The sequence below is a fragment of the Cinclus cinclus genome, chromosome 2 (genome assembly GCF_963662255.1).
Source record: "Cinclus cinclus chromosome 2, bCinCin1.1, whole genome shotgun sequence".
Lineage (NCBI taxonomy): Eukaryota > Metazoa > Chordata > Aves > Passeriformes > Cinclidae > Cinclus > Cinclus cinclus.
Window position 1 is genome coordinate 39,814,254 of NC_085047.1, and position 18,277 is coordinate 39,832,530.

The 18,277-nt window shown below is 41.9% G+C and overlaps 1 protein-coding gene across 1 annotated transcript; it reads right to left on the reverse strand.

Annotated features, from left to right (window-relative positions):
• Positions 1–495: 495 nt before the first annotated feature.
• Positions 496–11,242, reverse strand: LOC134057344 (transmembrane 4 L6 family member 1-like). Its single transcript, XM_062514336.1, has 5 exons — positions 11,072–11,242; positions 7,460–7,525; positions 1,962–2,107; positions 1,011–1,197; positions 496–516 (listed from the first exon to the last, which is right to left on the reverse strand). The coding sequence occupies exons 1-5, from the start codon at positions 11,240–11,242 to the stop codon at positions 496–498; spliced, it is 591 nt and encodes a 196-aa protein (XP_062370320.1).
• Positions 11,243–18,277: the final 7,035 nt, after the last annotated feature.

An 18,277-nucleotide genomic window follows, 5' to 3' on the forward strand; every position in this document is an offset into this window, starting at 1 on the left:
GCTCATCTTCATTCAAATCTGTGAGTGCCCCACTCAGTTATTAATAGGAACAGACAGGTGAGCTCACAGTGGGATTTGGGGAGAGCGGGACAATATTTACATCAGCGAGAGAGCACCTGCTTCATGCAGCTGATAAATGTATACATTAACAACAGCTCCATTTCCACATATGTGAGAGGGCAAGTCCTGATTTTTTATCGGAGAACTGTTGTGCTTTACACACAAGTACAGCAGTAAGGGCCAGATAGATTCATGTTTTTTGCCAGTACCTGAGGTTTAACAGGTATGTTTAGAAAGATGAAAATATAGAGTCTCAGACTGAAATGATCCAGCCATTTTCCACCCTGACTTCTTTATAAAAAAATCATTTTGCCCTGTGAAACCCCTGAACATTTTTTTGGTTTTGTCCCGCATAGGTAAAACAGTACAGTGCACTATGCTTTTTGTATGTGAATTGGCAGTTCGGAGCTTGTCTTGGCATTCCTTGTAGGTCATTCACATTCCAGAAATGTTTGTCTGAAAGGCAATTAATTAAAGATGATTATTAGTATTCCAGGGGGTATCTGACTTACTGTAAATATCCTCTACAATGAAAATAAACAATGAAAAGGAAGCAATAGTAATAAATGAAATTTGGAAGATGTTTTCTTCCATTCTGTAAAATAACAATATTACTACATTGGACCAACTTCAAACATCTCTACTTTTTGTCTCTCACTTACAAATACTGGGGAGGGCCATCACACTTCATCAAAAAGGCTTCTTAAATAGGAACAGAACCATGCAATGGTACATCAATATGTTATACTGGTCTGCTGTTTAGAAAAATCTGAGGACCAGGTTATCCCTGACTATAAGGTGAGAGACAGAAAGAGAGTGTGCAAATGCATCTGTACTGCCCATAGGAGCTTGTCCAGGGACTCTGCAGATCTCTCATCTCATGTACCATTACCAGAGCCTGAAAAATAAAACTGGAAAGAATGTAAAGCACCTTTTTACTGCATACCAACCTTTCTTCTCCTCATACATGTGCCACATATGAAACCAGTGAGTCCATTGATGACTTGAATGAAACAAAGAATAGCTTCAATCACACCGATGACCAGGAGAATAGAGAAAAGGACGATATTCCAAAGGATGATGTTTTCAGGTTGTTTGCAAATACTCCATGTTGTCTGGTTAAACAAATAATTGTCTCTGTGATAGAGGAAAATAATTGGCAAGGTATTAGAAAGTAAAAACTTAAGAATGCTTTCTGTGTTTTCTGGCATTTTATTTTCTGAACTTGATTGCACAAAGTGAGTCTCAGATGAGGCTATAATTGGTCAAAGCTGGTGATTTACCCCAGAATTTCCTTTGCAGAGATGCAATTGATTATTAGGGAGGAAAGCCACATCCGTACTTTGTTGCATGCACAAGAATCTTCTCTTTGTTTTATGGCAAAATTATGTTAATAACTAAAGAGAAAAGTCTGTAATGGTTTTAAAATGTGTCTCCACATTCTCCATTCCTGCTGTGGTATCTGAGCCCAGTCTGTTCATTAGCTCTAGCTCTGATTTGAAGAGGATGGTTGTCAAGGTTGACTTCAAAGAAGATTTTTACTTTGTTTTTCAGAAGTAGGTAGAGCTGGCTGAATTCTTGACAATTTAACAGATTAATGTGGCACAGTAAGCAAACATTTCCCTTTGACTCCAGTGGTAGTCAAAGCTCACGGGTGTTTTGAAAGCATGGTGCAAATTGCACAAGGGGTTTGTGGCAAGCTTAGCAGATGAAACTCAGGCAGGGATGATTCCTTGGTCAAAGAGATGACCAGCTGGAACATGCTACTCAGAGAAGTGTGAGTTTAGGTGTACACAGGGTGAACCATCAGTTGATTTTGCAAAAAAATCCAAGTTCACTTTAAAAAGATAGGGGTGGGATCAAGGAAAGCGAAACTGGAGGAGCCTGTCAGTCATACTCACTCTAGAGTGTCATTCCTGAAAGGATAGAGGTATTCTCCATCACCTGTGTCACACAGAGGACCCCCAATAAGTCCCAGTGAAGAGATGACCACACAATATGCTCCTCCTGCGAATCCCAGCACAGAAAGGATCACTGACAGCAACATCTGAAAGGGAAAAGACCTTCAGCATTGTGTGCACAGAGGTTTGAGTAGCATGGAGAGCTCACAATGAACGCGGAAAATTCTCTTTCTTGTTGCTTACTTTATGCTGAAACTACTACTGAATTTGTAGGAATAAAGGATAGTTGACTTTTTCTGACTCTTGTAGCTGTCCTAGATGTTAAAGAACTTATGAATAAGTTTTATGCTTAAGCTATCAATTATGAAGAATCTGATGAGTTTTCTTTCAAAATCCAGTATGAAGCCAGTCCTGGATTGATTTGTTCTGTATCGTGCCTCGGCATTTCCATCTCTTCATCTTTTTTGGCCCTTGCATCAACTGAAAAAAGCAAGCAACTACTGAACCAGGTATAAAAGCAACAGAAGATGCATTATTTTTTGCTCATTGATAGAATGCAAAAAAGCCTTTCTTATTCCTGCTTTCCTTCATTTTGCAACACCATGACACGTGATTACCACTTCTCATGTTGAGAAATCTAATTGTGCTGCATGTGGCAACAAACCAGCAATGACTTCAAATTGTATGTAATGCACTCATGTTTTACATCAGCCACTCACACAGAAATGTTACCTTTACTTAATTCTGGGATAGTTTTCTAGTAATGAATGGGATGTATCCAGTTGCTGTTTGCCTATAGGAACAAAAATCCCAGGAGGGTGCTACTGGTGGTGCATCTAGGACAGGCTCCCCAATTGTCTTGTTAAGAATCGCTGTGGCTGTTCACAACTCTGCCAAGTGAGGGAAGAAACTCTGGAGCAGACTGATAGAGCCAGGAGAAGACCTGGAGCAGGGAGAATGCAGCAGGCATGCTTTAAAGTCAGGGCAGTGGCATGACCAAAGAAGCACATACAAAATACTCTCATCCATTACTCAGGTTTGAAGCCAAGTATCTCAAGTCTCATAATTCCCTGTTGCCAGCAAATACCAGGGGAAATCCGACAGCCAACAAGGCAGGTAGAAACCTTCTGCTAGTCCCAGTTGTTCCACAGACCACTGCACTACAGAGTCAAATGGAAATACCCACCATCCAGGTAGGAGTTTTTTGACAAAGCCTTGAAAAGTCTATTCACTGTCTGAACACATTCAAGCTGGTGAATGCAGTTTCCAGCTTGCCAGCTGACTGCTTTCTGTAGAACCTTGCACGATACTGGTCTGTGAATTGGCTAATTTAGTGTGTTGTTTTGCCTCTAAAGCAATCCTTGAGTTAAAAGTTGCTGGGATTTCTTAAGGGATTTATTTAATCATGACTGATTAACAACTCAGTCTTTTCTAGCAAAGCTGGATACCCTTTATTTAGTCTTTATCTGCATGTTGGCTGAATTGCCTCTTAGCAGAGCTCCATTGTCAGCAAAATGTAGGTAATTTAGTCTATTGTCCTGGACCAAAGCAGTGTCTGGGTTGCAGCTGATGCACTCTCTCACAATAAGATCACCAACCATGTCTTGTGGTGAAGGTGAGTGACTGATACTGTCTTTAAGACTCCTACCTATTATGAATCACTTTCCCTCACTTGTTTTCTCATTTACTTCAACTATGCATTCTGCTTCTTGGTTGAAGGATCTTAATTATGTTAACAAATCATTTTAGTACAGCATAGCAGTACAGGGCATCCTGAAGATAACTATGAAGGTAAAGTCAAATGATCTTTTGGTATTACAATGTTTTATGATAGCATTTAGTACTAGTAGTACTTGTCAGTGCTATCTGTTATGACTGTGCTCTGTCACATGATTGTCTCATTTGGAATCTGTTGACTGTATGACTAGCCTCATCCCAACTATTTCCCTTACTGTGTACAAGATCATCTAGACAGAGACTTGTCACTGAAAGAGGAGTCTGAAGTTGTTGTAGCTGTTAGATTGGCTCTCCTCAGCATTTTCTAGACATGCTGCGGCATTTTCCCATTTTATCTACTGATCTGGAGACTTTTCTGGAGTCTTGCCTCATAGTCTGTTAAAATCCAAAAATTTATTAAACATTTCATCATCTCAAACTTTCAGCATTTTCCCTAGTTGTACTTCTCATTGAAATATTCCCTCATTTGTGACCTTAATTGCAACAGGAGGCCTAAGCTGAGATGCTTGAGTGTGGTGAAATTTGTTTCCCATGATGTTGCCCTTTTCTGTACTGCTGAAAAGGTTTTGCTGATAATTTTTGCTGATTTTCACTTCTTTATCCTTCATGCAATTGAATTGTCCCTGGTGAGCTGATGAAGACTCTTAGAATTTAGTGTTTGAATGTTTGCATCAGCTACTTTGGTGAAGTTAACAAGTTCCTCCTGTCCCAGCTTGTGCTGCTCTTTATTACCCTGGTTCTTGTTCCATATACATTTCTTTCTTCTCTGTTTCTTTGTCTGGAAGCGGTTTTTTGGTTTTTTGATGGAATTGTTATTTTATCTGTATATCTGGATATCTTTGCTTAGGTTTGTTTGTCTGGAAAGCTGCTATGGCTATTCTTGTTCTACCAGTAACTCGTAAGGAAGACTTAGAAATACTGGAGTATATGTTTGCTGATGCAATGAGAGAAGCTGTATTTTGCGTGGGCCTTTTTTCCTCATCACACCAATGCAGTGGATTATTTCAGATGTATACGTGTTAAGCTGCAAGACACTGAAGCTTTCTAAATCTATTACTTTTCAAATTCATTACTCTATGGTGCAAGGACAAGAAACCATTGATGTATGTTTGTAAGGAATAATTTAAAGTTGATTAATTAAAAACTTAACATAGCATGTAATCACCAAGAACTGGAAAGCTCACCAAAGTGAATGAGAAACATAGTAATTTTTATTACTGTTGGAGATACTTTGGCAGTGTGTAAAGGCTTTGATGAAGTCTGAAACTATTAAACCAGGAATTGTGCAAAATAAAATAGAACAGAGTCCCTGACTTGAGGAAAATATTATGTTTTGATTGAGCAATAATTCTGATCAGTAATAATGCTTTAAATTCATTGTTGTTGTTTTTTTTTAATATGTCAAGCAATTCTGAGTATTCAGTGTAAGTTATCATTTTATACCTAAGATGTCCAAAGCAGAAAGGTGCCCAAACTAACCTTTGGATTACAGAGGCTCCTGAGTAGTTCCATGAGAGCTATTTCTCTGCCAGTAGCTAGAAGTAGTTGGGGACCCCTTAGCTTCATCCTGCCTCCCAAGGAGCTCTGACACTTTGGGAGGCTGCTGATATTGTGAATGTTTGAACCAATACCAGGAGTCCTCTGCTCTCCAGGGCCTCATTCCATACCCTGTCTTGCATATACAGCCCTTACAGTCAGGGCATCTGAGCACCCCTGCTGTGGATGTCTGTGCATTTTCTTCCACTCTCCACAAAGCAGATTTTGCCTGAGATTTCTTCCCTTGAACAAGCAGATCACCAGCTTTCCTATCTCCTGCTAACATGCACCTCTTTTTGAATGTTTGGAAAACACTTCCCCAGGAGCTGTGCAGGGTAAACTTGTTTTTAGTGTTGTTCACAGCCACTCACTCTTTGTTCATATCCCAGTCTCATCCCTATTTTGAGCTACAGTCTATTTAAAACATAGGGAGTAGAGTTTCACCCTTTCCCCCTCACTGAGTGTATGACTCCAGAGGAGTGTGTGTTCAAAAAGACAGCAATTTCATAGATAGACTGTCCTCACTAAGCCTATTTTCCAGTTTGGTTTGGGTAGCTTCATCACTTGGCCATCAGCCACTTTCTGATACGGTTTAGTGGGCATGGTGGTATTCATTGGACTTGACGAACTTGGAGGTTTTTTCCAGCCTTAATGATTCTGTGATTCTCCTGATTCTACAAAATATCACAGTGAATAATCAAATTACTTTCTTAATGTCTACTTTATTCCTCCATAACAGCAAATAAAGAAGAGGAGGAATAGCCTGTAGGTCACCAATCAGTGATGGGAAGGTGCAGTCAGGGTATCTGGCATTGATGTACTGCCGCTAGGAATGACTCAGTGAAAGAGGAGTGGGAGAAGGGAGGATCATGATGGGTCTGTGGATGTGGGCTGCTGGATGACACTGCTGCCACCTGTGTTGTTGGGCTGGGGAGCGAAGCCAGCCAGCCTGGGGAAGTTTGACTCTTGCCTCTGCAATATTTAGGGCTGGGATGAAGGATGGAGAAGAGACACCTGAGATGTTTTGTGAACTCCCCTCCTCAGTTCAGCTGGACTTCCCCCTGTTACTTACCAGATTCAGTGAGTGTAGGAACCACTACTGTGGCTGTCTTTCATCACTTCTTTCTACATCACTCAAAAATCAGGCAAAGCAGCTGGCTCAGGCACCGTTTGCAGGGTGCCTAGGATCTCACCCCAGCCCTGCAACTGGCCTGCTTGGCCACTGTTAGCATCCTGTCTGTACACGTGACATTTGGTAGAATCAATATAATGACATGTCCTTTGGGATGTGCTTGCTGACTTCCTAATAAAGAATGCTATTTTGGTATTATGAATAATGAATTAATATAAGTAAAATGTTTTAAAGAGGCAAAGGTTTTCTCATGGATCAGACTAAATATTAATTGAAGAGTACAGAAGAGACATGCTTTTTTGCATGAAATCTCTCATTCCAGGCTGCTTCTGGGAAGGATGCAAACTCAAAAAAATTTCCAAGTCAGTTTATTCTTACCAATAATGATAGCCACACAGAAGTCTGTGCCCAGGTCTTGAAGATGAATGGAGATGCCTTTATAATATGTTGCTTTATAATATTCTTAATTATCAAGGAAAATAATCTCTCTGGCCTTTCTTTAGATGTCAGAGATACTAAATTGTGTTTTCATATTTCACATGCCTAACATCTGGGCACATGTGAGCTACTAGTCAGAACTGCAGGAAGCAGTGCTGGCTCCTTGGCGCCAGATGCAGCAGCTCACGCTTTTGGCATGGACCTGCAAATAGGGGACCTACAGAGAAAAGCAGGGATGAACCTGTGGGTAAGCAGATTGCCATGGAAGGGTATGGAGGAAACAGGACTCTGTGGAAGCAGGCAACTGTCTTAGTCTTTAGGATTGCCTTGAGCAGGGGAAGCTGGAGCCACGTTTTATTTTATGTGATGTAGTCCCCTTTGCCCTCAGCATTGTGTCTAAGGGCTCCAGCACCAGCCCTGGCTGATTTCCCTCATATCAGCAGCTGCAACATCATAACGTTCTTGTTGGCTAACTGAGCTCTCAGCCCCAGCCCAGGGACCCTGCAGATCAAGCTCCTCTTCTATGTTTCCCTGACATGGCTGCTGAGAGTGGTGTGATGATTTGTCACTGCACATTTCCACCTGCTGAGCAGCCATTTAAAAAGCTATTGCACAAACTCTATAGTGCCATTTCAACACATAAATATCCACTTACCCCACATCTGTTAGCACAACATCCCGCTCCGCCTGCTCCCAGCATCATGAATGCTGGCAAAATAACCTGCAAGAAAAACAAAGGCTGAATTGGTGTGCAGCACTCCTGCTGGGGTGGCTTTTAAATTCTAAGAGCTTGGGCATCATGTTCTTTAAATATAAGTCACTTTCTGACTCTTCTCTGGGAGTCACACCTGCTTGGATATTGGTGCTGCTGAAGAGTTACTCAGAAATAGGTGTGGGATTACAGCTAGAGTTGTCTGGCAAATTGCTGGTACATCAATTCTGATTGCTGAAGCTGTACTGCTTTCTACAGGGTAGAAAAAGGTTCAGCACGGTATTGCTGGGGGCTTTTTGTTTGGAAAAAAATGTGTCAGTTTTGAGAAAATTGAATTTCTGCCCTGAAAAGATACATAGCTGGACTAAGAATTATGTCAGTTTAAACCTCCTGAACATTCTGCTCTGGATTATAATTAGGAAATCAGCCTTGAGCTTCTTGAAACAGATCTGACTTCAGTTTGGGTGGGTTGTTTTGGTTTTGTTTTGTTTTTGTGCTAAACTTCTGGAATACCTACAAGAAGGACTTCAGTCAATAGGGAACTTCCAGTTCACATCACCTTTGTCCATGGTAATTATCAGGTGGAGCTGGACCAATACAACGCAGTCAGTAACCATCCATCTATGACTCGGGACATAATGCTGCCTTATGGATACTCTGGAGTTAGGAAAAGTTGCCTTTAGTTTGGTAGCCAGAGGGCAAGAAAGCTTTTGTGGGTCTGGCTGTTCAGCCAGCACACTCCCACTGCCTTGTCTCTACACACCAGTGCTGGTTAAAGCATCCCAAAGAGCAGCACAAGTAAAGGAGTATGTAAGAAAGTAGGAAATGGTTACCATAAAGTTAATGAAAGAAGGAGAACCCAAATCAATCAGTCAATCACTGAATTAATCGATCAATCAATCAAAAAACCATAAAAGCAATCATAGAAACATAATCAATCATAAAAAGCATAAAAATGGTAAAAATGGCCTGATTAGATGCTGGTAAGATTTTTTCTCAAGTAGGGCAGGAAGAGCAGAATGACCATGATGAACAAAGCCCAGAGAATTTATGTGTGTAGTGTGAATATCTCTGGTGAAGAGTGTTGGACAATGTTATGAAACTTGCTTAGATTTGTAGGCTCCTAAATATTTTTCAAAGGATTTATTCTCTGTTGCCTTTTATGCATACGCCAGAGGCAACCTACAGCACCTACAGTGGTGGCTGGACCACATCTGGAAGCCTGCAGAAGTAGAGCATTGAGGTTAAAAAGAGGTTTGCTCCTTTTCCTGCAAAGAAGTCCGCTCCTAAATGATCTTGAATGGTCCCCAAGGCAGCCTCAGCCCCAGCATTCAACTATCTGGCACTCAGAAGAAGAGTTAGTACCTCTGCCCATCAAACCAACACTCCTTTTCCTCAAGGGCTGTAATTTTTCTTTCGAGGCTTCCCATCTAAGCGGCAAAAACTTTTGTGCCCTCTATTAGCCTGGCTCAGGATGAAGGATTTGCTTGGCAGCTTTCTTTTTATGCAGTGCCTGATTACAAATACCTGCCTTTTGACATGGGAATGAGAATTTGCTGGGTTTGGCTGTTGTCAGTAAAACAAGAGCTGTGTGTGAGCCACGGCTCAGTCAGGCATTTCCTTGTGTTGCACACAGGCTTTCCATGAGGAAAGACATTACTATGACACATAGAGCCAGTCTTACTCTCTTGACATCCTAAATATTTGAAATAAGGAAACTAAGAGGTTTTCATGTCATGTAATTTCCATTAGAGATTCAGCAGAGGAGGAGGAAAGGGTGGAGCTGACTACTTAGCCAAAGAGTGTGCTGATGATCTAGGTATCAGTCTACAGATTAAGTTCCCAGGTGGAGGGAGATTTACTGGCTCATAGAGCTAAACCAGGCTGTTTTCTCCCACCGACTTGACTCTGGAGGCTGCATCCTAGTGTTGGGGAGATTTTCCAAGATCAGGCAACCTATTGTCATGACTTGCCTCAGTTTTCTTTGGGAGGAAGCCAGGTGCATGGGGGAATGTATTGAAGCTTCATCTTTCCTCACTGTAGTGTCAGGATATGGACCAGACTTCAGACATAGGACATCCCGTCCCTTATTTTAACTCCTAAAGACACCAAGAAGCCAGTCTTCATTTTCCTGTGCTTCTGGCACCTGGAAGATGGAGCTGATGATAATGCTTTCTTTCCCCTTACCCTGTGGGCATTTCTCATGCTGTTTTCTGGAAAATGTGTATGCTCAACAACATTGTTTGTGGATCAATAATTATTCCTAATGCCATGTTTTGCAGGTCAATGCAAATTTTTCCTTTCCTCTGACTAGCTGTTCTCATTTTTGATGTATGTGGTGCTGGCCACAGGCAAGTCTGTGTGGAAGCCTTAAAAGAAGGCACGTTTTCAATGAGCCGATGATGCTCTCACATCTAACATCTGCCTTTCCTTTCATTGAACGCCAATGACTCCTGGGCTTGCAGTGATCCAAATTTTCCACAAGGTCTCTCATGTAGTTCCACTTCTTCCTTCTACAAACTCAGGCTTATTTTCAAGCTCACCATGAGTAATAGGCCCAAGTGGTAGCCACAAGAAGGAGCAGACAAGCTGCTGGTGGAGAGCAGTTTATTGAATAATCTTATACCATGTTTCTTCTTCAGGAATTAAGAGTATGAACCAGATCCATGCAGGCTTTCCATAGACTTAAGTGGCAGCTGCATCATAGTCTGACTGTGAATGAGATTTATTGTTTCTAAGTTAATTATTCTTAAACATTCTTTTATATTTTGGCCAGCTCTGTTACAGTTTGCCATCTGCCCAGTACTAGTCATATATGTTACTTGCTCAGCTTTTTAACTGCACTTGGGTAGATAATTGAAAGAGCACAAAGGGAGCAGACTTTATGATGAACTGGAAAGATAAATATTCCCCAACATGTTCCCTTCTAGCCATGGATATTCACATAAAAGTGGTCTTTCCTGAGACCTGGAATGCAGAACTAGTTACAGAAGAGCACATTCAAACCAGATCCAACCCGAAAGAAGGTGGGTGGGAGTGTGGGAACAGGAGACATTCATCTTATTAAGCCATTTGCAGCTCCACATTTGTAAAGTGTTAGCTGGGTCTCAAACTAACACCTGTTGAAACGTGTTTCAGTTTTTCCCTTAATGTTTTGGTGAATTGTGTGTACATAAAATTAGTTGAAGGAGTAACGTGGGGGTGCAGACAATAGTGAAAACTCCTCACCTCCAGCTGATCTTAGGACCTCACCTTTGCTTTCAGTCTTGGAGAATGAACACTTGTGTAACACTTCTCCACAGAGAGCAGTCAGGCCTAGTACTTCTTCCTAACTTGGTGTCTTGATATTTATTTCAGGAATGTTCTATCTTTGACTAGGTACTTTTTTTGCCTTAAATGCATTTTCTCAGTTACATACCCAACTTATTTAAACTGTTCACATGTTTATGCAAAACACGTTTTTATGACCTTTTCTTTTTTCTTTAATGGAGGTTTTCTTGGCCCCAAATTTAAAGCAAAGCAGAACAAAACTCACAAGAAACATTCATCTCTTACCAGTATCCCAGCTCCCAGAATGCCATGGAAAAACCAGACCAAATCAGTTATCTCGCTGAGCTGCAGTACTTGTCCGTTGGGGAAGTACAGGAGAATGTTGGAGACAATGGCACATACTGCCAGTGGGAAGAGGGTGATCCCAATGCACTTTGAACACTTCCCCGTGCACATGGCTGCTCTCTGTTCAGGAAAGATACAGGGAAATTTGGGTTACTGCAGTGCAGGGAGCACCAAATTTCAGCAGTTTAATTCTTTAGTGAAAGAAGAATAAATTTTATAGAAAGAAAAGTTCCACGTAAGACTTACACATGTAATCCTGTTCTATAGACCCTGTTCCCTTCAGAGAATTTATTTAAAATTGAATTATTCAAAGCTGGGATGTTTAATTGAATTTATTTAAAATTGTAGGACTAAACCTGTATTGGAAGGAAATTACCAGAGAGTTTCATTTTAGTAGTTAATGGACAATTGTCTGTCCATTAGGAATATCAACAACAAAACCATGACCCCACAAAGAGATACCCTGGCTGGCAGTCGGAGCCAAGGCCTTGAGTGGAAGGGGAGGTGAATGCACTGGGTTTTCTGGAACCACTGTCTTGGGAAGCTGATTTGAAATCTCTTGCACTGACGGTCTAGAAGAGCAGGAAATGGCTTCTGTCATGGTTTAATGATGTTTGGTTTTCAGCTGGGGGAGTGGTTCCCTGTGGGGAACTGGCAGACCCAATGAGCTGGCTAGGTTTGAAGATTGAAACCCGGTTAAACCACTTAAAAGAGTTGAACACACCTCTATGGAAAACACATTTTAAAACAAACAAAAGCCCGGGAAAGGCTCTCTTGGCTTCCAGCCTTCAAACAAATGACTTTCGGGGCTGGCCCACGTGGCCAAGTTGGCTGACATTTCTGTCCCTGAGGGGTGCTGAGTGGGCTGCCAAGCCCCTCACCTGGGAGCCCGCTGGTACTTTTTCCAGCAGTGCCAGTGGGGAGGCTATATCAGCACTGGGAGCAACCCTGTGGTGGGGACCAGTGCCAGGAGTGGCCGCATGGCTGCAGCCACCTGGACTGGGAGCGACCATGTGGCTGGTACAGCGAGGCCAAAACTGAGACAACCAGGAAAACCGAGACAACTGGGACAGCTGGGACAGTGGCGCATGGCTGTGGCTATCTCAACATGGCTTGCAATGAACTTTGTTTAGCTGTTTTTAGCCAGCCAGGCTGCAGACAGGACAAAAATAGCAGCAGCAGCTTTTCTTGTTTCCGGCTCTCTGCATGAAGAAAAGTGCTGAGTGGAGCTGGTGGCTGGCACAGATCGCACAGTGTCAGCAAGAGACATGGCGAGTGGTCTCTCCAGTGCAGAGCCTGGGTGAGATCAACCTTTCAGCACTTCAGAGCTCTATAAAAACTGTTTCAATTGATGTAACTTGAGAACAAATGAACCTACAAACACCAATCCTCTCCCGAATCAGGAAAAGGAAAGGGTGAAGATACATAGAGGAAACAAAATGGGACACCGAGGTCAGTGAAGAAAGAGTCAAATTCTAGATAGGAGGGGGATTGTGGAGATGCCCTAGTCTTGTGAGGACATGGTAAAGATACATATTTTATATATCAGACTTTGTTTTTTCCCTGTAATTCATGGAATGTATTATGGGCACGTAGTGCTCTAACTACAGCCGTGAGCAGAAGCATCAGTGTTGAAATAATCAGATGTTGCAGTAGCTGTGATCCAAAGAAAAACTTGAACAGAGAGAGATGAGAGACGTGAGAAACCTTGCCCCAGGAATAGAAGAAGAAAACCTCTGTTCCCAGGGATGGATGGATGAAGAGAACTTCTGTTTTTATGCTAGAACAGCTCATCCTTAAAATAGCACCCCGATAAGTTGACATGGCTCATGAAAGTAGCTGTGGGAAAGGCAAAAGGCATGGGAGGGACTTTCACACTGCAAACAGATTTTCCTTTCCTGGGCAGCTGATTTGCTGTGACAATGAAGCCACAAAAGAACTGTTTCTTGTGGAGAAGTCTCCATAACATGGCAAGAGAGACTCCTCTCCCTAGGTGAACTGAAGAAAGATTATTTTAGAGGTAGTAAACTGACTGAAAGTCCCAGGTTTTGTTTCTCTACTTTGTCAGTGGGAAAGAAAAGAGTGTGTGTGGGGGGGAGGAGAAGTGTTCTGAAGGTTTATTCTGATTTTCTTCTTGTTTTTTCTTTTAATTGTGTTATTAACGTTTTTTTATACCTTTAAAGTTTTGAGCCTGCTTTGTTGTCTTCCTAATCATTATATCACAGAAGAAAATTAGTAAATAATTCTAGTACGCTAGACCCACTACAGCTACCAAGGTACCATGTGAATATTCAACCCTGCCTTGGCACTAGGACAAGCAGGGAAGCCTCCTCAGGGTGCCTTTCAGCTGCATTTCCTCTATTTCATTCAAAAATACAGCCTCAGCAAGAATTGGAGAAATATTTATTATAGTTTACTGTGACCTGCTTATTCTGCACATAGGATAGATAAGACTGTGGATCATGAACCTGTTTGGCACCCACCCTAAAATATCTCAAAAGCTGCAATCTTGTCTAATTCTGTGTCTATTTGCTAAGGGCAGATAAAAAATCCCATCCCATCCCATCCCATCCCATCCCATCCCATCCCATCCCATCCCATCCCATCCCATCCCATCCCATCCCATCCCATCCCATCCCATCCCATTTTCAGACATCTGTCATAGGATGCAGCAGCTTACTAGTTCATAGCATTCTGTTTTTTGTGGGGTTTTTTTGTTTGTTTGTTTGTTTGTTTTTGTTTTTTTGTTTTGTTTTGTTTTGTTTTAATCAAAGAATCAACATAAATGAATCACGGGTTGAGAAAGATCTTTGCAGGTGTCCAGTCTGACCTCCTGCTGAAAGCAGGACACTGCCACCAACACTAGGTCACTATGTCAGCCATGGCTTTGTGTAGCTCAGCTTTAAAAACCCCCCAAGGACAGAGCCACCACTACCTCTCTGGGTGACCTGTTGCAGGGTTGACCCAATCTCTTGATGAAAAAATCTTTTCTCATGTTCAATCTGAATCTCCAAAGCTGTAAACAGGGTTGCTGCTCCTCATTATATCCATTTACACAACTCCATCACCTCTGTCACCTCCCAGTTTTTTGTAGGCTGCTATTAGACCCCTCTTCACCAAAGTCTACAACCTCAGCTCACACTGCACCCAAGCTGTGATCTACAGCCAGAGAGAAAAGCCTGAATGGTACAAAAGTGGATTCACAGATATATCTCCATGTCAGTTTGAAAATTTCAGACTGTTGGGTCAGAAGTAATTGAACTTACACACTACCTTCAATTTTATGGCACAGACTGATCACAACTTCTTCATGATGTTTTATCATAGCTTCATTCCAGCTCACGTCTTTCAAATTAATAAAAATATAAAATGTGCATGAAAATACAAAATATCAAGCTGTGGATTTCTGTCCTCAGAGAGAACTGTCAGTTTATGATGAAAAACATGTGCTCATCTGTAAGTTAGGAAATGTAAGAGAAGGGAAAGGACACGGACACAAACCATCTCATGCACACACAGATGCCTTTGCTTGTTATGTGCAAATAGTTTTTGTAATAACTGTGGCAGTCAGCAGTGAAATGTCCCTCAATTTCCTCATGTGCATTGGCTAATCCAGAAAGTTTTATGAATAAAAGATTGGTGTGGAGAAGGTATTAAGCAGGCTGGGAACACAGAAATCAATCAAGGTTAGGTTCCCAAGCAAGAAAAAGACCCAGATGAAAGGTAGCTTGAAGCCATTTGAGAAAGCCAGAGACAGGCTAAAACAGAATGAAGACAGTGAAGAGATAAGGTAAGATAACAGGTGAGATGTCCTCAGACCTCTTCAACTGAGAGGGAAAACAGAAAGACTTTATGGGGTGCCATATATTGCTGTGAAGCAGCTGTGCCTGCCAGAGACGACTTCTGAGTTTGCATTTCTGTAGGAAAAAATTTGCATTGTTCCCTGCTGCTATGAGTTCAACAACAGCACTGTGCTTATGCGCCTTTTCTTCTGAGCACTTTGCAGTCATGTTGAGCTTTATAATCCATCTTTAAAATAAGATAACTGGCATTAAGCTATTCTAGATGGGATCATTTTTAATGGAGATACTTCTGTGTTTATGGTCATTACTTGTTGTTTACACAGTGCTCAAAATTTCGCAAAGCATTTTGCAAGCATCTGGAAAAAGCCCTGGCTCAAAGAGATAAAAATCTAAACAAACCAGCAACATGAAAATGAAAGATGAAGTGGGGAATGGGAATGGAAGAAAATGGAAAGAATACTAGGTATTTCACCTGTCTTTCAAATAACCAGTGTCTAGGTTATTTTTTTATGCTGACTTTTGCCTACCTGCTTTCCCATCTCGTTCCAGCTTAGCTTTTCCATTTGTTTGCCCAACCTCACCTACTTCTCCTCTCCAGAAAGAAGCAAACAAGCACAGGCACAGCCTAGCCTCCTTCTACAAAAGCTAAGCCTTGCAGTTGAGCTATACATTCTCTTCTGCATCTTTCCTACATCGCTGGAGGGCCCGATTCTTGTAGGGCGCAGAGCAACATTGACGCTGCTTTGTCTGGAAGAACTGGGGGTTCCAGCCCGTTCTCCCTGACCTATCTCTATACCACTTCAAAATGCAGGGAGAACTTAACCTAAACAGCAATCACCAGACCTAGTGAGAGCTTATACCACCAAAATCAATGCCGCCTTGCCACCTGTGCACATCAGAGGATCTGCATGTGTTATTACAGCTTAGGAAAACACTCCGGTTCGCCAGAAGCACTTAAACCACTTTATTAATTAACCAAACAAAAGCACATTCTACAGCTTCGTTAAGCAAGGTGGCTAAAGCAAGCTTCTAATTTTTAGTGAGGTTTTTAGAAAGTTTTGCTTTTTAATGCTACAGTAAGCGTGTAAATACTTTTGCTTACCTTTCAAACAGGGCTAAGATGGCCTCCAGAGTTCCCCACAGCCGGCTTCAGGCTTTCCAGCTCCTCTCTCCTGGAGCGTGGCAGTCTGAGTGAGGCACAGCGAGATTTTTGGGTGACGGCCTCTATTAAACAAATAGCTGTTTCTCTCTGAGAATGAGGAAATACCCCAAGTTATCCCTGGTTGGCCAGTGCAAGGCTGGCGTGGCGTGTCACCCGTGGTTATTGATTATTTCAAGGCAGTGTTCCAATGGTCAATGCCTCAGCCCCCAGGACATGTGGATTAGAGCAGCAGAGACATTTTTACAGCTGTTACCATTTCAACTGTGTGGAGTCTGGCAGAAGAGGAAAGGCAGGAGATGGCAGGGGAACAATGAGTACCTGGCAGAAAATATGGTTGGAGCACGAGGTGGTGGCACAGCAAAGTCCAGCCATTGGTGTGGTGTCATCTTCTGCACACCAGGCTGTGGCTGTTAAAATTCAGTACATGCTCCAAAGCATGCTCTTGGGAGAGTTAGGTGAGGAGAATGTCCATGGGAAGGGACGAAGACTCACAGTAAGACAGGAGAAAAAGGAGAAAGAAGGACAGATAGGCAGGGGAAAAAAAGAGAGACGCGACCAAGGGAAGGAGTAAGGAAACAAGAAACCACACTATTCCAAGGAGGAGAGAGTGGGAGTATGGAAAGGAAGCTGAAAATTTGCTTTGGCAGTGGAGAAAATAAAGGTAGAAGAGATACTAGGGGTGGGCCAAGAAATGTAAAACATAGTGAAGAGTATTATGACATTAAATTGAACTGGGAGAAGACTCATACTGAGGAGAAATGGAGTTTCTTTTGTAGAAAATGTGGTGATAATAGTAACTGTTAAAATATGTCCAAACTTCAAAACATAGAAATATATATGTTAATTGGTAGGTCAGATTTGGCCCCAGTTGTGCTAGGAATGTACCCAGACCCCTTCCTTCAACTGCAAACATCCCTTCTCTGACAAGCTTATCTGCATCCTCACCTCTCACCTTCATCCTCTAAAGTCCCTAGGAAAGATTGGTTGTGAAGGGTGGAATTCATCTCATGTGACTTTGGGCACAGATGTCAACCTAGGCTGGCTTATTTCTTGTGAGAGAAACAGACACTTTTAAGAAAAAGAATCACAAGACCTATTTCAGGAATTACTGTAGGGTTACAGTAAATCATTAATGGCAAAAGAATCTCGCCAGTTGTTCAGATCTAGATGTCAGAATCTGTTGTCAGATGAATCACATCCATGAGGACTACCAGCATGTCAGAGAGATTGCAAAAGCACCAGAAATTCAGTCCCTGGTTGCATATTTAATATAAATAATAGTATCAAATAATCACTGACTCACAGCCAGTGAAAATCTTCAGTGATCTTGGAGGGATGTCAAGCAGAAAACCTTCAGTAAAATGGAGATGGTACCAAAGAGGAAAACTGAACTAACTCACTGAATCCAGCGCCCCAAACGTCAACTGACATGAGGAGCAACAGCCTTTAAACATGTCTTTGTGGCAGTGCTTCAACTGCAAGGGAAGGGACCAGAGTAAGTGTCATACAATCTTCAGACAGGACAAAGGCACCAGTGACATTTAAAGCAGTTAAAGAAATAACTTTACAACAACTTGGAGACCATCAGCAATTTGCTCTGATAGCTGGAACAACTGGAGGCACCTGGCGGCTTATGTAGAGAGTTAAGAAGCAAATGAGGGAACTTCATGATGATGCTTAAGATGAACCCTGCCCCTAAATCTCGTATCCTGGTTGCTTGGAGTTTTTATAGACTTTAACTCCATAATATCTCTCAGGTACCACCATTTCAATTGTCACATACCCAACAATCTAAGCTGGGCTCAGCATCCTTAATTTTCATTCTGCTTTTCTCTGGTTTTGCCTGGCTCATACTCCTCCAGGATGATGTGAAAACCTCACCTCTGTAGTTTCTCACCTATACTGTGTCCCCAGCATTACACATTCTTTTACTGACCACTTCCATTTTCTTCTCTGCACTTTCCAAATTTTGTCTATTGACAATGTAGATTTTAAAGTGTTTGGGGCAAGTTCAGTGTTTTCATCTACATTTGTACAACACTCGTGTGCTCAGGGGCTTAACCAAAGACTAGTGCTTCTAGTCACTACAGAAAAAATGAAATACTAGTAAGCTATATTGAACTCTATTCTCTTACTGATTCAAGAATATCTTTAGATGTGCTCATTATTGAGTAGGATCTG

Excerpts from the sequence above, each read along its gene's own strand:
- LOC134057344 (XM_062514336.1), bottom strand. The coding sequence starts at position 11,242 with ATGTGCACGGGGAAGTGTTCAAAGTGCATTGGGATCACCCTCTTCCCA. Across the intron at positions 2,108-7,459 it reads GTTGTGCTAACAGATGTGGG|ATGTTGCTGTCAGTGATCCT; the intron begins GTAAGTGGATAT and ends TTTCCCTTTCAG. Across the intron at positions 517-1,010 it reads CATGTATGAGGAGAAGAAAG|ACAAACATTTCTGGAATGTG; the intron begins GTTGGTATGCAG and ends ATTGCCTTTCAG.